The sequence below is a fragment of the Salvelinus alpinus genome, chromosome 10 (assembly GCF_045679555.1).
Source record: "Salvelinus alpinus chromosome 10, SLU_Salpinus.1, whole genome shotgun sequence".
In the NCBI taxonomy this organism is placed as follows: Eukaryota; Metazoa; Chordata; class Actinopteri; order Salmoniformes; family Salmonidae; genus Salvelinus; species Salvelinus alpinus.
The window spans coordinates 58392466-58411985 of record NC_092095.1 but is presented as its reverse complement, the minus strand read 5'-3'; the positions used below and the strand labels follow the sequence as shown (position 1 = coordinate 58411985).

The following is a 19520-nucleotide window of genomic DNA, read 5'->3' as shown; positions in this document are numbered from 1 at the left end:
AAGTGAATTAAACTGCGATATAACCAAACATTAAAAGGTCAGCTAAACATTGGTGAGGAGGTCTTTGTCCCTTTATAAGTATTAGAATTGATAACCACACTAAATAAAGTCTAGGAGGATAAAACCCCTTTCTTCACTCTCTCTTTACAACCTGGCCTCTAGCTCATTAGATGGAGTGGGCTGTAGTTAACCACCCCCGACGTCCCGATAACGTGAGTTTATCTGAGCCGTCGATCAGGCAATTAGTCGCGGTGGAACAACAGATCCCAGTAAAGCCAAGCGGCGGTCCTACCATCGAACAATAACACTGTCAACTGGGAGCGTTTGATTAGAAGGCTGTATGGGTACTTAACGTACATACACATAGGTCTTATTTATCACTAATTAGGAAGTGGCCCTGATCAAAGTTAATGTAATGACCACTCCTTTGTGTTGATGTATTGATGTAGGACCTAGGCCTACTGCAGGTCCAAGTAGTCCCTAAGTCCTCTTTGTCGGTTGGTCCAACCTTTTGTTTTCAGGAAAAGAATGGATGTATGGTCTCCAGTACCTTTTAGGTCTTAATCACAGGAGGCTGTTGAGGGGAGGACGGCTCATAATAATGTCCGGAACGGAGCAAAAGGAATGACATCAAACACATATATGTTTGATGTATATGATACCATTCCACTGATTCCACTCCAGTCATTACCACGAGCTCTTCCTACCCAATTAAGGAACCGCCAACCTCCTGTGGTCCTAATTTATATCTAGAAGGTAAATGTACTAAATTAACTTTCTTTAATCTTCTTAGGAAGTCACATTGGGAGTAGAAAAATACAAAATAGCGCAGTAGAACAAAACAAGATAAACAGAAGCAGAATAAATGATTTTATTCATAGCGTTGTGTGGAATGTGACTCTTCTGGCTGTCTGTGTTAGTCAGGAAGTCACAGGGGAGTACCGGGAGGCTTGATGTTTTATCACCAACATACATTAGTGTCAGGCTGTGTGTTAGTGGCACTGTGATGAGAGGAAAGTGAGGCGTTGTTTTATCACCAGCGTACACACACATTAATGTCAGGCTGTGTGTTAGTGGCAACGCGATGAGAGGAAAGTGAGGCGTTGTTTTATTGCATCTAAAAAAAAACAAGAGGAACTCAGGAGGGAGACTTTTTCTCGACAGCTTGGAAAATAAACAGTTATCATCAGATTCAAAACAAAGATATTTCTCTTTTTCTCAGATCCAGTGTTGTGTAGAGAGATAGAAGCCGGGGGCTGGGAGTTTACCCAGTCAGAGTCACTGCACCATGAAGATGCCAATTGTGGAGTAACACATCAGTCTTGACGTTGGGTGATCTATACGTTTCCATATCTGTACTGTCTCCAACTCCCTGCCCTGTTTCAATACTTTAGGTGACATCCTGTGTCGTGGTTCTCCTTAGGTACATTTCATGGGTTCCTCACTCAAGAGTGGATAGTGTTACATCACAGCACATGGGAACTGTTACAGTGCTTTCTCTCTACCCACGGTTCATCTCAATAGTATGAAACGGATCCCTCTGCTCGTCTCCTTTCCTTCAGGAAGAAAGGAAGGATAAAAGAAAGACAGGTTAGCATACACTCTCACTTTTTATTTTCAACTACAAAAGAGCCGTGTCATCTCTGGGCTTGGAGGCCCCACAGAGTTGAGTTGAGGTGAGACAGCCTCACTCTATCTCGCTCTCTCCCTCTTCCCTCCCTCCATCTCATCTAGCCCTTCTATTCACCATCCACAGGAGCCAGTTTTAAGCTCTCGACCTATCCACTCTATCATCTTCCCTCTGATCCATATTCTCCTGCAGTCACATGACATTATGCAGCCAGGGCCCTCTATCCCTCTCTCCCTTTCTCCCTCTCTCCTACCCCTCTCTCCTGTCCTCTCTCCTCTCCCCTGTTCCCCTGCTACAGTCAGGCAGACTCAGGCAGATCCACCCTGCTGTGAGCATCCCATTACACAGACTCTCCTGGCTCTTACTGCCTGTCAAACTAAAAGCTGGGGCTGCTCTGCTCCGAGGTTAAAAGGTACAAAATGATTCGGAGCCAGAGGGGAGCCGACTGTTCAGGGGCTGATTGCTGATCTATCAATTGCGGAGAGAAGAGAAGACGGTCCCTATGATAATGATGCTCGTTTAGCCTGCGATGAAGAGTACATGACTTGCTCTCTAGTTTGGAGGAGTTTTTATAGCTGTAAAGAGCGAGTCTGTGTGAATCAAGTCTTGTCTTGTCTTGGCTGACTTGTCTGTGAGTCTTCTGTCTGTCTGGCTGTCTGGCTGGCTGTCTGTCTGTGTGGGACAGATTGATCGGAAGGCAATCTTAGGGAAAGAGACATTGGGGTGAAATGAAAGAATATCATATATGTCATTTATTTGATCCTTTGAATCCACCTGGAGACGATGAGGATTCCCTGGACACAGCTGTGTACCCTAGCCAAGTAGTAGCCAGATGGACAGAGGTAATAGACGCCCTTTGAAGGTCTGAATCCTACCACACAGACTGGCTCTCAGTCTGGTCACAACAGACTTTCAAGGTGACATTCTGATGGTGTCAAAATGCTGTCTAACTGACTATCACTACAAATCACTCTTCTTCATCAGGCCACTTTGCTATAGTTTCCAGAATGTTCTAGATGTTCTCTATACAACCATTCTGAGCTCTGCGATAAAAGTAGATGAAACAACTCAGAGAATATTCTACCAATTTTCACAAACTCTGGGTATGCTCAGATCTGACGCCCCCCCCCCCACCTCCAAATATCCAGAATGTGTTGGTTGTTGAACTGTGACGGAAGTGACTGTATCCCACACTAAGAGGAACATTGTCTCCTCCACCCCAGTGAAGGAAGGAAGGCTCCTGTGGAAATTGTTTCACAGCCTGACAGCTTCCAGTATCCCCCAGATGGATGGGAGCCAAGCCCAGGGAGAGGCACAGGATCTGGGCTGCAGCAGCGGAAGCAAAGCGGTGCTGAGTGGAGGAGTTGGGATCTCATTGGTGCACGAAAGCCAGACAGACAGACAGAGAATAACTAAGCTGTGTTCATTAACTTCATCTCTCTGTGCAGCACGCTGCAGATACACCCCTTATTCATCTGCTCAACATGTGCTGGAGTTGGTCAGGGTAAGGGTGTGTGTGTGTGTGTGTGTGTGTGTGTGTGTGTGTGTGTGTGTGTGTGTGTGTGTGTGTGTGTGTGTGTGTGTGTGTGTGTGTGTGTGTGTGTGTGTGTGTGTGTGTGTGTGTGTGTGTGTGTGTGTGTGTGTGTGTGTGTGTGTGTGTGTGTGTACAGAGAGAGACATAAGCACTTCAGATATTTTGTTTTTTCTCTCCGTGTTCTAGTATACTTGCAGAATGTGTGTGTATGCGTGGAAGAGAGTGTGTGTACTTGTAAATGTATGTGTGTGCCTGTGTGTTTTTAATGTCGCTCTAGTCAATGCAAAAACAAAGGTCACAACTTCGGAGAAAATGTCACTTAATTCCCTTCTCTGCACTTAGTGTGGCTGGAGGGCCGTTGGAGGCCATGAGGGGCCACTGGGCCAGGCCCTGGTAGACTGTGGGGCAGAATAATATGTCCATAATGCGTCCCTGTGGCTCCAGCATGCACTTCTCCTGGCAGCTGAGAGCCAGGCAGACCAGCACAGTGGGGGCCTATTGTCCCTGGCTCTGTGTTAGAGGCTAGGCAGGGACGCAGGGGGCCCCGCTAAATTGGTACAGGAGAATAGGACTGTAGCGATCGAGAGGTTGGAGTTTCAGCCACTTTCCTCAGGGAGGTCAAAAATACACTCAAATGCTCCCTCCCGAAGCCTCCTTCCCTACTTCCTTTCAAGCAATATGCTTTTTTCAATGTCTGTTATGGTGGTTTCCGTGCAGCGTTTTTGTTCGATATTTTCGCATCCCGGCCAATTGAACGTTACAGAACACACACCACTTACAGTGGCTGGGAAGTGAATAACAAATCTATTCAAGAAAGCACAGTTATCGTTCAGTAAGGGTGCCTGTCACAGAATTTGAATGATATTTATATGGTGCCAGTAAGGACGGCATAAAAGATGCAGTAGTTAGTGTAAATGCTCTGACACATCATTACAAGGTAATATTTTGATCCAAAACAGATCGGGTGTTGCATGTAGACTATGTATTCATTCGGTATATTCTTAAACCAACTCTGTTATTGCCATTGTCCATACATGTATAGATGAGTTGTCTATCACCACACAGTATGGTTCTGAGGCCGGATAGTATTTAACCTGCTGGAAAATGACCTGATGCCCCTGCCGCCTGTCTCTCTCTGTGGCCCCCTGTGGCCCTGGCAGTGGCTGATCAGATGATTATTTCTGCCTGAGATAAGTGGTTGAAATGGAGCCTGGGCGGTTCAGGTAATCAAGGCTTGGGTTGGAGAATAAAGTCTTGGGGCCGGGGCCCTGCTAGAGCCACGCCATGCCACCCCAGCTAGCATTACCTGTCCCCTTTCAAGCCCCATAATGAGATCACAGTAACCCTAAACGGGCGGGGAGAGAGGAGAAATCTGTCTGTCTGTCAAGTTCATTGTGTCAAGTTTTACAAACAGGGCCATATCCAGTTCCTTCCCTGCTGTAATAGGACGCTGCAGAGAGAGAGGGCTCCACCTATCAAAGAGGCCTGCCGGCTTGGTCTGACCCCCTTGGCCCTGGACAAGCTCTCTGACTTGTGCTGTCTGTTAACCTGTTGAGAAAACGGATGAATGATGAAATAGATGAGTAGAACAGTTTTCATGACCTTACAGACCTTATTGTGATGTCATCTCTGTAACAGTTTACATGACCTTACCTTATTGTGATGTCACCTCTGCAACAGTTTACATGACCTTACCTTACTGTAATGTCACCTCTGTAACAGTTTACATGACCTTACCTTATTGTGATGTCATCTCTAAAAGTTGACATGACCTTACCTTATTGTGATGTCACCTCTATCAGTTTACATGACCTTACCTTCTTGTGATGTCATCTCTAAAAGTTTACATGACCTTACCTTATTGTGATGTCATCTCTAACAGTTTACATGACCTCAACCTATTGTGATGTCACTGCAAGGGAATAAGTTGTGAGATTGTCTTGAGTAAGAGTCCCTGAAGAGGTAAAAAGAGCACGTGTGTGTGTATGTCTGTGTGTACGTGTGTGTGTGTGCGCGCGTGCGTGTGTGCGTGCACGCGTACGGTGACAGGTATCACACCGTTGGTGGTGAGACGGGGAAACCTTCCTTTCCTCTGTGTTAATTACTGTTTAGAGTCGCTCTGTTCTCTCTTCTCCCCTCATGTTTATACAACCTGTTCTTCTTGCTCCCTTCATTCCCCCTCACTTCTTCTCCTCCTCCTCTCTCTCCTTCCTTCTTTGTCTCCTCTTGCTGGTAGGAAATCAGCAAGGCTTGCTCCCCTCTGCCAGCACTGTCTAATCCGTTCCCCAAAGCACCTTAGCAACGCTGGGAATTTGAAGGTGCTAAAAAAAACACCCATGTACTTCTCATTGGGCTTCCATTGGCAGCAATGGAGGAACCACTAATACATCTTCAAATGGTTTTGAAGGTATTTCTGAACACTCTGCTGTTGTGTGATAACTCCCCACAGCTACAGGGATGGGTAGCCTTGTTTTGTATGTCCCTTTGAATCTCTCACCATAGACTCACCTTGGATTTGGTTTGCTGGCTATAGTGTTGTTTTGCTTACTAGAATGTGGATCAATTGTGGCAATTCCAGTGTCAATGTGTATTTTATTGACCTTTATTTCAACAGGGGACTCATATTGAGACTAAAGTCTCTTTTGCAAATAAGCTCTGCACAATATAAAAATGAACACATCAATAGGCAACTATACAGTAGATACATAAATACACACAATAAACACATTGAATACACATTAAGATACAAAACACAGTCATTTAAAACAAACACATTCAGCATTATAAAAATCCTCTGTCAGCTGTCTGAATTTCCCTAGCAACATCAAAGCATCCAATCAAAACGTCTTTTGGAGATGAATCCAAACATACAGTGCAAGGAAGTTAAAGGCTGATTTACCTAACTCTCTACACACCAAAAGAGTCTCCAGAGTAAACCAACCCTGTGAACGGCTTTGATAACTTGTCATTTTAAATCTTAAGAGTGAAATTAGGTAAGTTGGAAGCTTGTGGAGCAGGGCTTTGTAAACAAAAAGATCCTAATGATGTGATAGGTGACTTTAAAGAGGTCCAGACAGCCTTTTGCTGTGGTACGTACATTCTCTGCATATGCTGATACACTGGATGGCTATTCCCCAACAACCCCCCCCCCCCCCCCCCCCCACACACACACACACGATCACACGATGATTTAATATACGCAATCAAATTAATAAATGTATTTCATTTAGTTATTCAGTTTAATTTATCAGTTTGTATTTGGATAAACACTATACTGAATAAGACAAATATAACAGATTCCTTTACTCTCTATTATATGGGCTTATAAAACATGAGTTTAGGGCATTTAAAACATTGTCCCACTCACAACAAGTTACTGTAGCTGCTGACTGCAGTAACATGATCACACATCTTCCATAATAGCAACATTTCAAGATCAGTCATTTGTTTAGTTCTGAACAGCGGAGTGGGTACAAACTCACACATCGCATATTACATTCATTTGTGATTTCCTTTTTACCCACGATTTGCGCTAAAATATATTGTTCTATAGTTATGTCCGTACAGGAAGAAATCCAGAATGAATAGTAAAATCCCATTGGATCCTCTCCAAGTCAGAAATGAGCTAGATGGAAGAGGAAGAGGATGTAAAACAGTATCGGGGTACTGCCTGAACTGACTAAGCCTATGTGTGTGTTGTTTATACAGCGAGGAGTCAGATTATAAAGCTATAATGAGAAAACGTAAATACCTCCTGACTGTTCCCACCAACATGTTTAATCCCGGATGGATCCACGGTGTAGCGGTGCCAGTAAAGATTCCCTCTGCGCTGTGCGGACAGTGTAATAATAACTATGAAAGTGGATCAAGGAGGTGGGTGTTTGTGAAAATCTTTAGCCAGGGTATCACTAACAAGCATGGCTCTCTGGTTAGGCAAATCCCCTCCCTGAGATTTGCATATTGCCTCAGTCTCGACACACAAACACCAACACACGGTAGGCACATACATAAACATATGTAAGGGTACACACAGGCTAATACAAACACTTACAGGCTCACACACAGGCAAATACACTCACAGGTTCACACACACAGGCAAATACACTCACAGGTTCACACACACAGGCAAATACACTCACAGGTTCACACACACAGGCAAATACACTCACAGGTTCACACACACAGGCAAATACACTCACAGGTTCACACACACAGGCAAATACACTCACAGGTTCACACACACAGGCAAATACACTCACAGGTTCACACACACAGGCAAATACACTCACAGGTTCACACACACAGGCAAATACACTCACAGGTTCACACACACAGGCAAATACACTCACAGGTTCGCACAGACAGACAAATACACTTACAATGCCTCTGGAAATTATTCAAACCCCTTGACTTTTTCCACATTTTGTTATGTTACAGCCTTGTTCTAAAATGGATTAAATGCAAAAAACTCCTCAGCAATCTGTACACAATACCCCATAATGACAAAGCGAAAACAGGTTTTTAGAAATGTTTGCAAATGTATTAAAAGTAAAAACGTAAATACTTTATTTACATAAGTATTCAGACCTTTTGCTATGAGACTCAAAATTGAGCTCAGGTGCATCCTGTTTCCATTGATCATCCTTGAGATGTTTCTACACCTTGATTGATTGGACATGATTTGGAAAGGCACACACATATCTATATAAGGTCCCACAGTTGACAGCGCATGTCAGAGCAAAAACCAAACCATGAGGTCGAAGGAATTGTCTGTAGATTTCTGAGACAGGTTTGTGTCGAGGCATAGATCTGGGGAAGGGTACCAACAAATTTCTGCAGCATTGAAGGTCTCCAAGAACACAGTGGCCGCCATCATTCTTAAATGGAAGAAGTTTGGAACCACCAAGACTCTTCCTAGAGCTGGCCGCCCGGCCAAACTGAGCAATCATGGGAGAAGGGCCTTGGTCAGGGAGGTGGTCACTCTGACAGAGCTCTAGAGTTCTGTAGAGATGGGAGAACCTTCCAGAAGGACAACCATCTCTGCAGCACTCCACCAATCAGGACTTTATGGTAGAGTGGCCAGACAGAAGCCACTCCTCAGAAAAGGCACATGACAGCCCGCTTGGAGTTTGCCAAAAGGCACCTAAAGACTCTCAGATCATGAGAAACAAGATTCTCTGGTCTGATGAAACCAAGATTGAACTCTTTGGCCTGAATGCCAAGCGTCACGTCTGGAGGAAACCTGGCACCATCCTTACGGTGATGCATGGTGGTGGCAGCATCATGCTGTGGAGATGTTTCTCAGCGGCAGGGACTGGGAGACTAGTCAGGATCGAGGGGAAGATGAACGGAGCAAATACAGCGAGATCCTTGATGAAAACCAGCTCCAGAACACTCAGACTGGGGCGAAGGTTCACCTTCCAAAAGGACAACAACCTTAAGCACACAGCCAAGACAACATAGAAGTGGCTTCGGGACAAGTCTCTGAATGTTGAGTGAACCTTGAGTGGCCCAGCCAGAGCCTGGCCTTGAACCCGATTGAACATCTCTGGAGAGACCTGAAAATAGCTGTGCAGCAACATTTACATTTAAGTCATTTAGCAGACGCTCTTATCCAGAGCGACTTACAAATTGGAAAGTTCATACATATTCATCCTGGTCCCCCCGTGGGGAATGAACCCACAACCCTGGCGTTGCAAGCGCCATGCTCTACCAACTGAGCCACACGGGACCAACACTCCCCATGAATGAATGAACCCACACTCCCCATGGGGAATGACCCACAACCCTGGCGTTGCAAGCGCCATGCTCTACCAACTGAGCCACACGGGACCAACACTCCCCATCCAACCTAACAGAGCTTGAGAGGATCTGCAGAGAAGAATGGGAGACACTCCCCAAATACAGGTGTGCCAAGCTTGTAGCACCATACCCAAGAAGACTCGATTCTGTAATTGCTGCCAAAGGTGCTTCAACAAAGTACTGAGTAAAGGGTCTGAATACTTACGTAAATTGTATTTTTTTATATATATTTTTTTATAAATCAGCCAAAATTTCTATAAACATGTTTATGCTTTGTCATTATGTGGTGTAGATTGATGAGGAAAATAAACAATGTAATCAATTTTAGAATAAGCCTGTAACGTAACAAAATGTGGAAAAAGTCAAGGGGTCTGGATACTTTCCGAAGGCACTGTACAAGCTCAGACACAGGCAAATAAACTTACATACTCTCTCTCACACACCCAGACGCACACACACGTACATCACCTCCCACCACCTTCTCATTCTCTCACCCTGTCCTCTCCCAGTGTCTCCAGCAGACTAAGGCAGTTCTGCCCTGTGCCTTAACCCTCAGGTCAGTGGATTAGTATGATTTAATTAAGGGCCCCAGGGGAACCAGCTCTCTCTGACTTCCCCACATCTGCCGGCTTTCCGTGTCAAAACGCCACTAAATTACACAGCCAGCGTCATAATTGACGCTAATTTGCAGCCGTTTATTTTTTGGCAGCTCGACAGGGGAATGGCAGAAAAAAGGCCAAGACGTGGAGGGAAATGTGTGAAGTTTGACCCACCTGCTATCTGCAAATTACCCAGCTCCAGCTCCAACTCTATAGCTCCCGCCGGCTAGCAGAGGGAAAGAGAAAGAGTCATCTCACTAGCACCTATGACCGGGTGATTACTGAGTGAGTCAAAGTTGTGTTCACGTTGGGATAAATGCTCTACTTTTTTGGTCAGGTATAGTTTTTGAAAAGTGGATCAACTTCTCAGAGAGCCTCATGCTGGCTGGGCCTGGCTTATAGGCACTTGGAGCAGCAGTTGGTTTGATTTGAATGAACTCCACATTGAATGTTTCAATCTTCCACTCCTACACGTTTTTGTATCATTATTTTATTTGACAGAATCATACATTTCTTATCATAATTTACTTTTCGATGCGAAGGTTTGCCTTTCCATAAAGAAATAATAACCCAAAAGCTCTTAGTTCACAGAATTAAAATCAGAATCAGAATTGGAAAATGTCATCGTCAGTCACCCACTGTATGTTGTTTAAGGTAAGGGCTTAAAACAATGCATCTGCAGGGATCTCTGCCTATATGGAATTTCAGCACCTGGACAGCGCCATGTAAGGTTAGACAGAAATAGAATTACTTCTATGAGCTTTCCCTGCTGGCTGTGGGTCTCCCAGCTTGGTGTAAAGGGGGTATTTACACCTGGAGTGATATGAACTGAGAGAACAGTATCTACTTAGTGGCAATTGTATAGAACAGCACCTAAGTGGTCATTAGGCTACCTTAACATTCCCCTTGTTTTCTGTGCTGCATGCTGGAAACATGTAGTTGTTGTGCTTGAAGAATGGGAAATTACATGTAGGCCTAAACATATTGTTTATTGAAATGCAGGCAACAATAGAGAACATTGTCCGTTATTTATTTATTTGTAAGTACTAATAAGTAACATTAACGTGTTATACAGCCTGATTGTAGTTATTTTGATAAATAGGTCCTATAATAGAAATACATTTTTGTATCAAACGTTTAATAGTTTCATTCTTTAGTTTCATTCTTTCTTCCAATCTGGGGTGGGGACTGGGGAGGATGGAGGGGGTATCCTAGTAGGAACACTTAAATCCCGGACAACCGCAGAGGTGCAGCTGCGTGGTGCTGTGAAATGTGCCGAACAATTGGGAGCACTGTTCGCCATCTTCTCGCCTTTCTTAGACATTTGCATAGCCCGTTCTGCTTGATTGACTACCATAACCGGTCCAGGGGAACCTCTTTTGTCCGCTAATCACCCGAGGATGGCGGGGGTTGAGCTGGGTGACTGGGGCTCGGAGCTCAGGTGATGGACTCGGCAGATTCCCTTAGCGGAATGAACATTGAAATTTAGAGGGGGGAAAACTCACAAATGCCGCCGCTTCCATGGAGTCCTATTGGGGCGTTTTCAAACACTCCTAGAACCCCCCCTCCTAGACTTGATCCGGACACTTCAGATTGTTAGACTGGGGAGTTCTCCCTTACCTCTGATTTTAAACCGTTACTGACTCCATAAAGGCTTATAATGCAACAGAGGCTAATGCAGCAGCGTGTTTCTACATGCGTCACTTCAATCACATCCACGGTAATTGTGGAATGACAGAAAACGAACTTTTCTGAACTGTAGGTGTAATTCAAATGCAGAAGAGAGAGAGAGACAACAACGACAATAAACACGACATTTTAAAAGATAATTTCAGAAAGATTAGCCATGAAATCGTGGTAGGCCTATAATAGCTTGATCATTTAGAGAGAGGCCTCTTGTAAAATCAAATAGAAGGCAACAGTCAGTCATTCTTCCACCAGGGAGGGCTACGCGCTGAGAATCCTAATTATGCCCAGTCCCCCTGCCGCACTGTTCAATGGCTCCGAGGACGGACTGAGACCGGTCACGGTGATTACCGGTCCCCGGGGGATTTTGTGGCTTTCGTCGGTAATTGATAGTTAGAAATTGTTCTAATTGAATATAAAGTCATGATGGCATAGGTCTAGCGCTCTTTGCTTTCCGTCACAGGCTGACTGCGTTGGAGCTTTTTGTGGGGGAAAGTAAAGAGAAAGAAAGAAAGAGATTTAAATAATTTAAAGGTTATGAATGGTAATGTGCTTTCATTGACATTCACAATTTCCAAAAAACACTATTGGAATGAAACTAGAACCTAGTCATAAATTGTCAAGTTTTGTGTAAAATAATGATTTTGGAATTTGCAAATAGCTTAGTGAAATTGCAGGACAAGTATACACCTATTGTCAACGTGATGAACTTTAGTACATGCCTATCAGAAATATATAATTATCGAAAGTATTATTTCATGAGTCAGTTCAGGTGAGGGAAGAGATGTAGCCTAACATCAAAATAAAAGCAAGAAAGATGACACATCTATAAAAAATAATCAATTTCAAACTGTAACTAACGTTTTTTTCCTGAATACTCAAAGTGATGCCATCTTTCTCTAGTTTCTTTCCATACATTGCATTTCAAGCCCTCGGCTGTGCTCGGACAGAGTGTGAGGGTTTTTGTGTGGTCCCGTGGATCGTCCCCAATGGTTGCCCCGCTATGCCAATGAGGGGTTCCTGGTCTCCCTTGCACCTGCGTCGCATCTCGCTGCCTTCAGGAATTCGCTGAGGCCTGTAATCTGCTTTGTGAAGCCAATGAGAGCACGGTTGACTGAGTGAAACTTTCCAACCGCAAGCACCACACACACACACACACACACACACACACACACACACACACACACACACACACACACACACACACACACACACACACACACACACACACACACACACACACACACACACACACACACACACACACACACACACACACACACACACACACACACACACACACACACACAAACACACAGGGCCCCGTTCAATGCATGGGGAATCAGCATGGGGCATCGCTCCAAGACCAGGCCCAGCCAAATTCCAGCAGAGCTGCTCACAATCACCTCTACCCAGGCTTCACAAGAGCGGAAGACCCGCTGCAGACGGCGGGCCAACTATAAAACCAAAAAAATCACTAACATTACATAGAGCCATTCAAAAATGTTCCCATAAAATCTTCGCATTAAAATACTTCTGTTTAACTTTTGTCTGTCAGTGTTGCTTGAATAATGGTATCTGGCTATATCAGTCAGTCAAGCCGACGATGAAGAAAATTAATATTGACCGAAGCTTTATGTTCGGGCTTTAGTGATATTATATATTGAAATCTAATAGATTGTCAACTGACAATATGCAAACCCGACTTGATGTCCAATATTCATGCCCATTACCAAGCGTCTTGTTGGGTCTCATGTGCTCTATTGGCCCAGATTATTTTGGAATGCGCCCATTAAGTGAATATCGTTCAAATCAGTGATATGTATTATCTAAACTGGTCTGCATCTAAACTACCTAAATGTTGTTATCAAATGTTTCCCAAGTCTTTATCAGTTTTATTTCACATTTAGAGGATTCTATTTAGGGTGGAAAAACATCTCGCGCGCGCACACGTACACGAACACACGAACACACACACACACACACATACACACACGGCACAAAACGTCGACTCTTGGAAGGGGCGGAGGATTAAGAGGCTGAAAAATTGTTAAACATGTCAACGTGTAATTGCACGATAAGGCCCTCGCGAGGAATTTATTGGCCCGGTTGCTATTTCTATTCCGTGCTAATCTGGTTTCAGCACATTCGGTTTTTGCAATCTGTCTCCATAATCTCCTGTGACAGAAAGGCAACCAATGGCAGCGAAGAGGTTTTTAGGAGCGAAAAGAAAATATGCGGAGGCGTGATAAAGTGATGCTAATTATCCACATTTAGGACACCGAGTGCAAGAGATCGGGGGTTTACTGGATGGCAAATACTAACGCGCGTTGGAGGCTTCCTGGTGCTGAATGTATCGGTGTCTACAAGATAAGAATGCCGCGTGGTGGGGAGATTTAATGGTCAGGGGCCTCCGTTGTCTCTCTCTCTCTCTCTCTCTCTCTCTCTCTCTCTCTCACACACACACACTTTTCACAAAGAATGGGGTAATTATTGTGGGTGAAATTTTGCAGAACGTTTATTTTGGATTTGGAAACGGTCCATGGACTTGCTCCAGTCTTTGTGCGTCTCTACTTTAGATACACGATAAGACTCAAATCAAATGTAGTGGGGATTCCATTGTGTGTAGTAGGGTAGGTTAGAACAACATTTAAATCGATACATGTCATTTCTATCTGATGATGCTTTTAGAAATGCATTTTACCTCTATTACGTTAAAGATTGGATTCCAGAGAACAACTCTTAGACAAGAGGAGTACAAATGTTGAGGATGAATAGTTTGATGACCTATGGTAATTGAATAGAACAGTGGCCTATAGACTATTATTTGAATTTAGACTAGGGCTGGTTTAAGTATGTTTTGTCAGAGTAACAATCCAGTTTGTACACCATATATAGGAATCCAATCTAAAATATCACTGTATAAGAACTGGGATGTAGGATACACTAAAAAAGTTTATAGACACTTTTAGATTTTCCAACTCTCAGCCATAATTGTGAATGAACAGCTCGGTATTGACCGTAAGGCAAAGGCCAGATGTTACGGTTATATGCCTGGCTATTGGCCTGTTATTAGCCTATAGAGCACTGACGCGGATGGACTGAAGCGTGAAGGTCCAGAGACGATGGTAGAAACGATAAAAGGCGATCTGAAATACTTTCGTTGATAACTTGCCCACATTTCTATATTATATTTTGTTTAGGACCTGTGCGACTTGCTTCATGGCTGGCGAAGCTTGGGGAACCGGACTGACGTCATGGTTCCGGACTTCCGGTGCACAATTGTGAGAGTCTTTTACTTGCCTCTGACCCCGGGGTTAGTTCTTCTGATCGTCTAATCCTTGTCTACCTTACACAAAACACTCTCCACTACTCCGCTCAGTAACACTAATCCCCCATGACAACCAGACAGGCACTGTGCGATGGTGTCTTGACTTGACTGATTCAGTCATCAACTTCAGTCATGTGTTTGCAAAATGAAATAAAAGGAGTACGCACGGAGTATATGAAGATATACACACCGATTATTGATCAGTTACTCCGCTCTAATCGATTGTTAACTTGTTATGTCTATCCCCTTAAAACTTCACACTTCATTGCCGAGGTAGGCCTATAGGCCAAGATATGTCAATGGCACACCAGGTCTCCAGACAGATTTAGCTGAAGCTGAAAATGATTTTTTTCCACGTGCGCCTTTACAGCGACTCTGGTATATACCCTGAAGCAGTGAGCAAGGATAAATTGAGAATGTTAATTCAATGACCAATGAATAATTGTGTATTCTTTGTATCTGCATCCATTCACATTTCATTGAATTTGGATTAGTTTGGGATCCTTGCGTCCAAGATCCCCGTCTCTAAAGAAAGCATCCTTGACAAAATAAGCATCTTTGTAATCCTCCCACTTTTCAATGAATTTACTTTATTGGACCGCGAACAAAAATCATGGGGGAAACGAGTATCAAAGGTCAATATGACGCAAGTTTGAAAATTCTCTACAAACAACAAGTAAAAAGAATGCCATTGCAGATTGCACCATTAGTTCATGATATTGGGCCTATGTTTCTCCATCTTGGCGCACTGATTCTTCCAGTTTGTGTCTGTCATCTACATCAAAATTGCAACAAGTGATGGAAAAGTTTGAATAACAACGCTTTCTGAAAGTTCAATGTAAATGAATGAAATAAAATGAGAGCAGAGATTATTCCCTCATTTCGTTTATTCCCTCATTTGAATATTATAGTTTATGAGATTATTTTAGACCAATACACGTATTTTTGTACTTTCTTGAAAATGATAATTATGTTCATGAAAAAAAAAATCTTTACGCACATTACGAGATGTGGAAATGACTGAAATATTGTGAGTTAATTTATGAGTATAATGACAAACATGAAAAAGGGAATGTGAAAAAAATGATTCATAGTTATATTGCATGATCAACAAATAGCCAGAACGCACATGTCAAATCATCACAATTGGTCCACAATTAAGTTTACATTATTAGGCAAATTATATGGGATATTAGAAGAGCAAAAACAGACAGTCATATAACTTATTTTAAAAGGGGTGATTCTGTCATCAGTAGGCCTAACTAGTGTTGACCGATGGCGTGAGCGTCTTCCTGTTGGTCAAAAAAGATGTGACCGGACAGATAATCAAAAGAAGCCAGTTCAAAAAAGAAAATCAAAACATTAGTCGAACGAGACGAAGTTCCTCCCACGAGACATTAGCCAAGTCAACAGGTGTTGTGACTCGAGCCTGTCTTGTTCCCTTCCTCGCGACTACCACAACGTCGTCCTTTTCTTTAGGTACTAAAACGAAAGATATATGATATATTATTAAATTACATTCAAAGAGCATCTGATATATATTTTACAGCTATTTGAGTAATATTAATAACAATAGCATAATGCTAGTAATGACATGCTAATAATTATGATATGCTACATTATATGTATATATATAAACAATGTATGAGCATTAAAACGCTAGTCTTAATTCACTTAATTCAGTCTTAATTCAGTAGTAAAAACCAGTTATCCATATCCGAGCATATTTATTCCAAACATGCTGAATACTGATATGATACATGATATTATCATTAAAGTTATTGCTGCTACACTTCCAAATAAATGAATGTATAGGCCTATAACCCTGTCTGATGTCCTGTCTCGTGCTTAAACCGAGCATCAAACCGTCAACGTTGTGTGACAAGTAATTACGTCCACCATTACTAATTCATCCTTATTTACGCATATTTGCCATATGTCATGTACTCGATTTCAGTCACTATACGTTTTAACCCGATGTTGGTTAGACAGACAACCAATAGAGCCAGCATCTCGTAGATGTTTTGTTATATAACTTGTAAATCTTCCATCAATTATATAAATATTAATTAGCCTTAACATTGTTAACTCAAACTGTGTCAAGTAGAAAACCTATACAATCCAAAGTAACGAAACTAACACGTTTTTCCATAACCAGTGAAACATCTGGGAAATTTATTTAACTCATACTTCAACGCAAAATTGTTTTCTTTCCTGGCAGAATTGCATTTAGTAAATTATTTACAGTTGCTTATCAATCTCATCTAGTATGTATTCACAATTTACATGATTTATTTTTTACAACAACAAAAACAAATGGTTCAGATACAGCAACCCACGTGATTACAAACAAGAGAAAACGTGAAATGAATGGAAATCCTGTAAACTTTTAAAAACATTTTCCACATTCATTCTAATCACACGGTTATCTCATTTAAATGTCCTTATTAACGGTTATGTTTCCACAGAAAATGTAAATACTTCACAACCTAAATCGTCTCAAAACTTGGCATCCCCATCAGTTAGATAGCAAGTAAACCCAATGCGCAATTAGGCCTACTCGCGTTTCATAAACGTCGACAGACAATACCCCTCTGAAAAAGTTCATTTTGTCTAATGTATTCTTATTGTTTTTTTAAATTAAGATATTCGCCTTCAATGTACAATAACCAATAGCCTGTACAAAGAGATAGCAACATTCTAAAAGAGGTAAATATTTGGTTATGTGATTTTGTTGCGCTATCCCAGTCATGTTTCTCTCTCTTTTAAATATGTGTCAATGGAACAGTTCCGTTTACCCCTGTCGTGGAGCTCTGGTAGTGCTGCGGCAGCGCGTGAAGTCTACTTTGAACGGACGGGTCACCTGCAGCTTCCCCCGTCGGTAAATACATGCTTATCATGTCCCTCAAGTCCCCGGGACACGGGGCGCGCGAGTGAGTAGAGACGGGAGGGCTCACACTCGGTTCCGATTTCACCAGAGAGCCCAGCGTGCCCATCGACCCGGACGAGGCGACACCAGAGCTCTGGTGCTGCGTGTAGGTGATCCCGCCGTAGCCGGACGGAGAGGCGCTCATGTAGCTTTGAGAGTTCGAGATGGGGCTGTACTGGAGGGCCGACATGTCGTAGCGGTGCATGGGCTGGGGGTTGTGCGGGTGATGGTGGTGTGAGTGGTGGTGGTGCCCGCTGCCCGGGTGCTGGCTGTAGGCGAGCTGAGCCTCCTGCATCATGGCCGCGGCCGCCGCAGCTGCAGCCACCTGCCCCGAGTACGCACCGTTCGCCCAGCCGTTCATGTGCGCGTAGCTGGCAGCAGACGCACCACCGTGACCCCCGGGACTGTCTAACCTCTGGCCGACCCCAGGGCTCATCCCTAGACCGACACCCCCACCCCCTGTCCCGGTGAGCAGCCCACCGGCCAAAGAGTATTTGTCCTTTTTTAACAGTGTCTTGGTCTTCCGTCTCGGTCTATATTTATAATCCGGATGCTCCTTCATGTGCATAGCTCGTAGCCGCTTCGCCTCGTCGATGAAGGGTCTCTTCTCCGCCTCGGACATCACCTTCCACTCCGCGCCGAGCCGCTTGCTGATCTCGGAGTTGTGCATTTTGGGGTTCTCCTGAGCCATCTTCCGCCGCTGGCCCCGGGACCAAACCATGAAGGCATTCATCGGTCTCTTTACGCGGTCTTGGTTGACTTTGTTCCCATTGTTTGATCCTCCCGTGTGCCCCGAATTCGTGTTCGTTTGGGGCACTGGGGAGTGTAGGTCAGTCTCCATCATCATACTATACATTCACCTGGCGTTAACTTTTTCAACCAATACACGGAAACATTCAGTCACGGCACCTCCACACTGCTGGCACACACCGTCACTTGCGCAAATCAACCCTCCCGGAAAAAATAAATAAAAAATGGAACGAAGAAATACAATCCAAAGTAAAAGGTACTTCGATAAACTTTTCCTTCCTTCTCTGTATTAGTTGTTTTCTCCTCTTGTTTTTTCCACATCCAGCTCGATGAAAAGCGTCTCTATGAGCTACTTTCTGTGCCTATAGTAGTAAAGTTACGGAGCTTACCCATATGATGCGCGTTGACAGCGACTAAATGAGGTGGTGGTGGCCAATGGCGCTTTAGGAAAGGCGTGATTTGCATGCAGTCTCGCGGTCAGGTGACATAGGAGGGCTAGAGCTACTCACCCGCAAGCAGTGGGTTACCTCCAACTCCCATAAGGGAACGTAAAATAACAATAACCTACTTTGACAAGTTTGGTTATTTTGCAAAGATTATGGCCGTGATGATAATGCATAGCGAAAGGGACAGATTTAGACCAACATTTCCCCAAACAGATGCGCGCAGTCTACAGTTGACCCCCCCTTTCCAAAACAAAGCTTATGTCGAGAGTAACATTGATTGGTTATACAAAAATGAATGTAGGCTAGGTCTACATATTCATTTCATAGCCAGGTGATTACATAATTATAATTGGTAGCCTGTCTATCTATAGTCATGACATGGAAATAATCTTGAACTCGTTCTATTGAAAGATGTTTGTTTTAAAGCAATTCTAATCATTTTGGAATCAGCACAATATTGAAATGAAATAGGATAATTCCCATAGCCCATAAAAACTCAGGACAAGAAAAAGGCACAATAAAACACGAGAAGATAAAAAATAAAACACAACCCCTACTTGGAGAAATAAACACTTCATCTAAGTGTGCTTTCATTTGGATTTCTCTGTGATAATTTGCTTGGGGTATCTGCAAATAAGGGAAAGGATAGGCCTAGTCCCATTCTCAATAACAGCCTATTTGGAGCCACAGGTGTTTTCCTGTTGTGCCGGTTGCTAAGAAACAGGTGACTGACGCCCAGAGCACGTGCCAGCCAAACCCCTTTTGTCTAAAAGCGGTGGAGGGGGGATTGCTACAATTGACATTGTGCTAGAA

General features: G+C 43.4%; 1 protein-coding gene across 1 annotated transcript; it reads right to left on the bottom strand.

Annotated features, from left to right (window-relative positions):
- Window positions 1-15454: 15454 nt before the first annotated feature.
- Window positions 15455-18495, bottom strand: sox1b (SRY-box transcription factor 1b). Its single transcript, XM_071329926.1, has 2 exons — window positions 17381-18495; window positions 15455-16064 (listed from the first exon to the last, which is right to left on the bottom strand). Exons 1-2 carry the CDS (start codon window positions 18365-18367, stop codon window positions 16035-16037), a joined length of 1017 nt encoding a protein of 338 aa, XP_071186027.1. The 5' UTR covers window positions 18368-18495; the 3' UTR covers window positions 15455-16034.
- Between the last annotated feature and the right edge of the window lie 1025 nt (window positions 18496-19520).

Bases quoted from the DNA above. Each gene is read 5' to 3' on its own strand.
- sox1b (XM_071329926.1), bottom strand. From the start codon at position 18,367: ATGTATAGTATGATGATGGAGACTGACCTACACTCCCCAGTGCCCCAA. The intron at 16,065-17,380 runs GTAAACGGAACT...CTTTCGTTTTAG, and splicing joins ACCAGAGCTCCACGACAGGG to TACCTAAAGAAAAGGACGAC.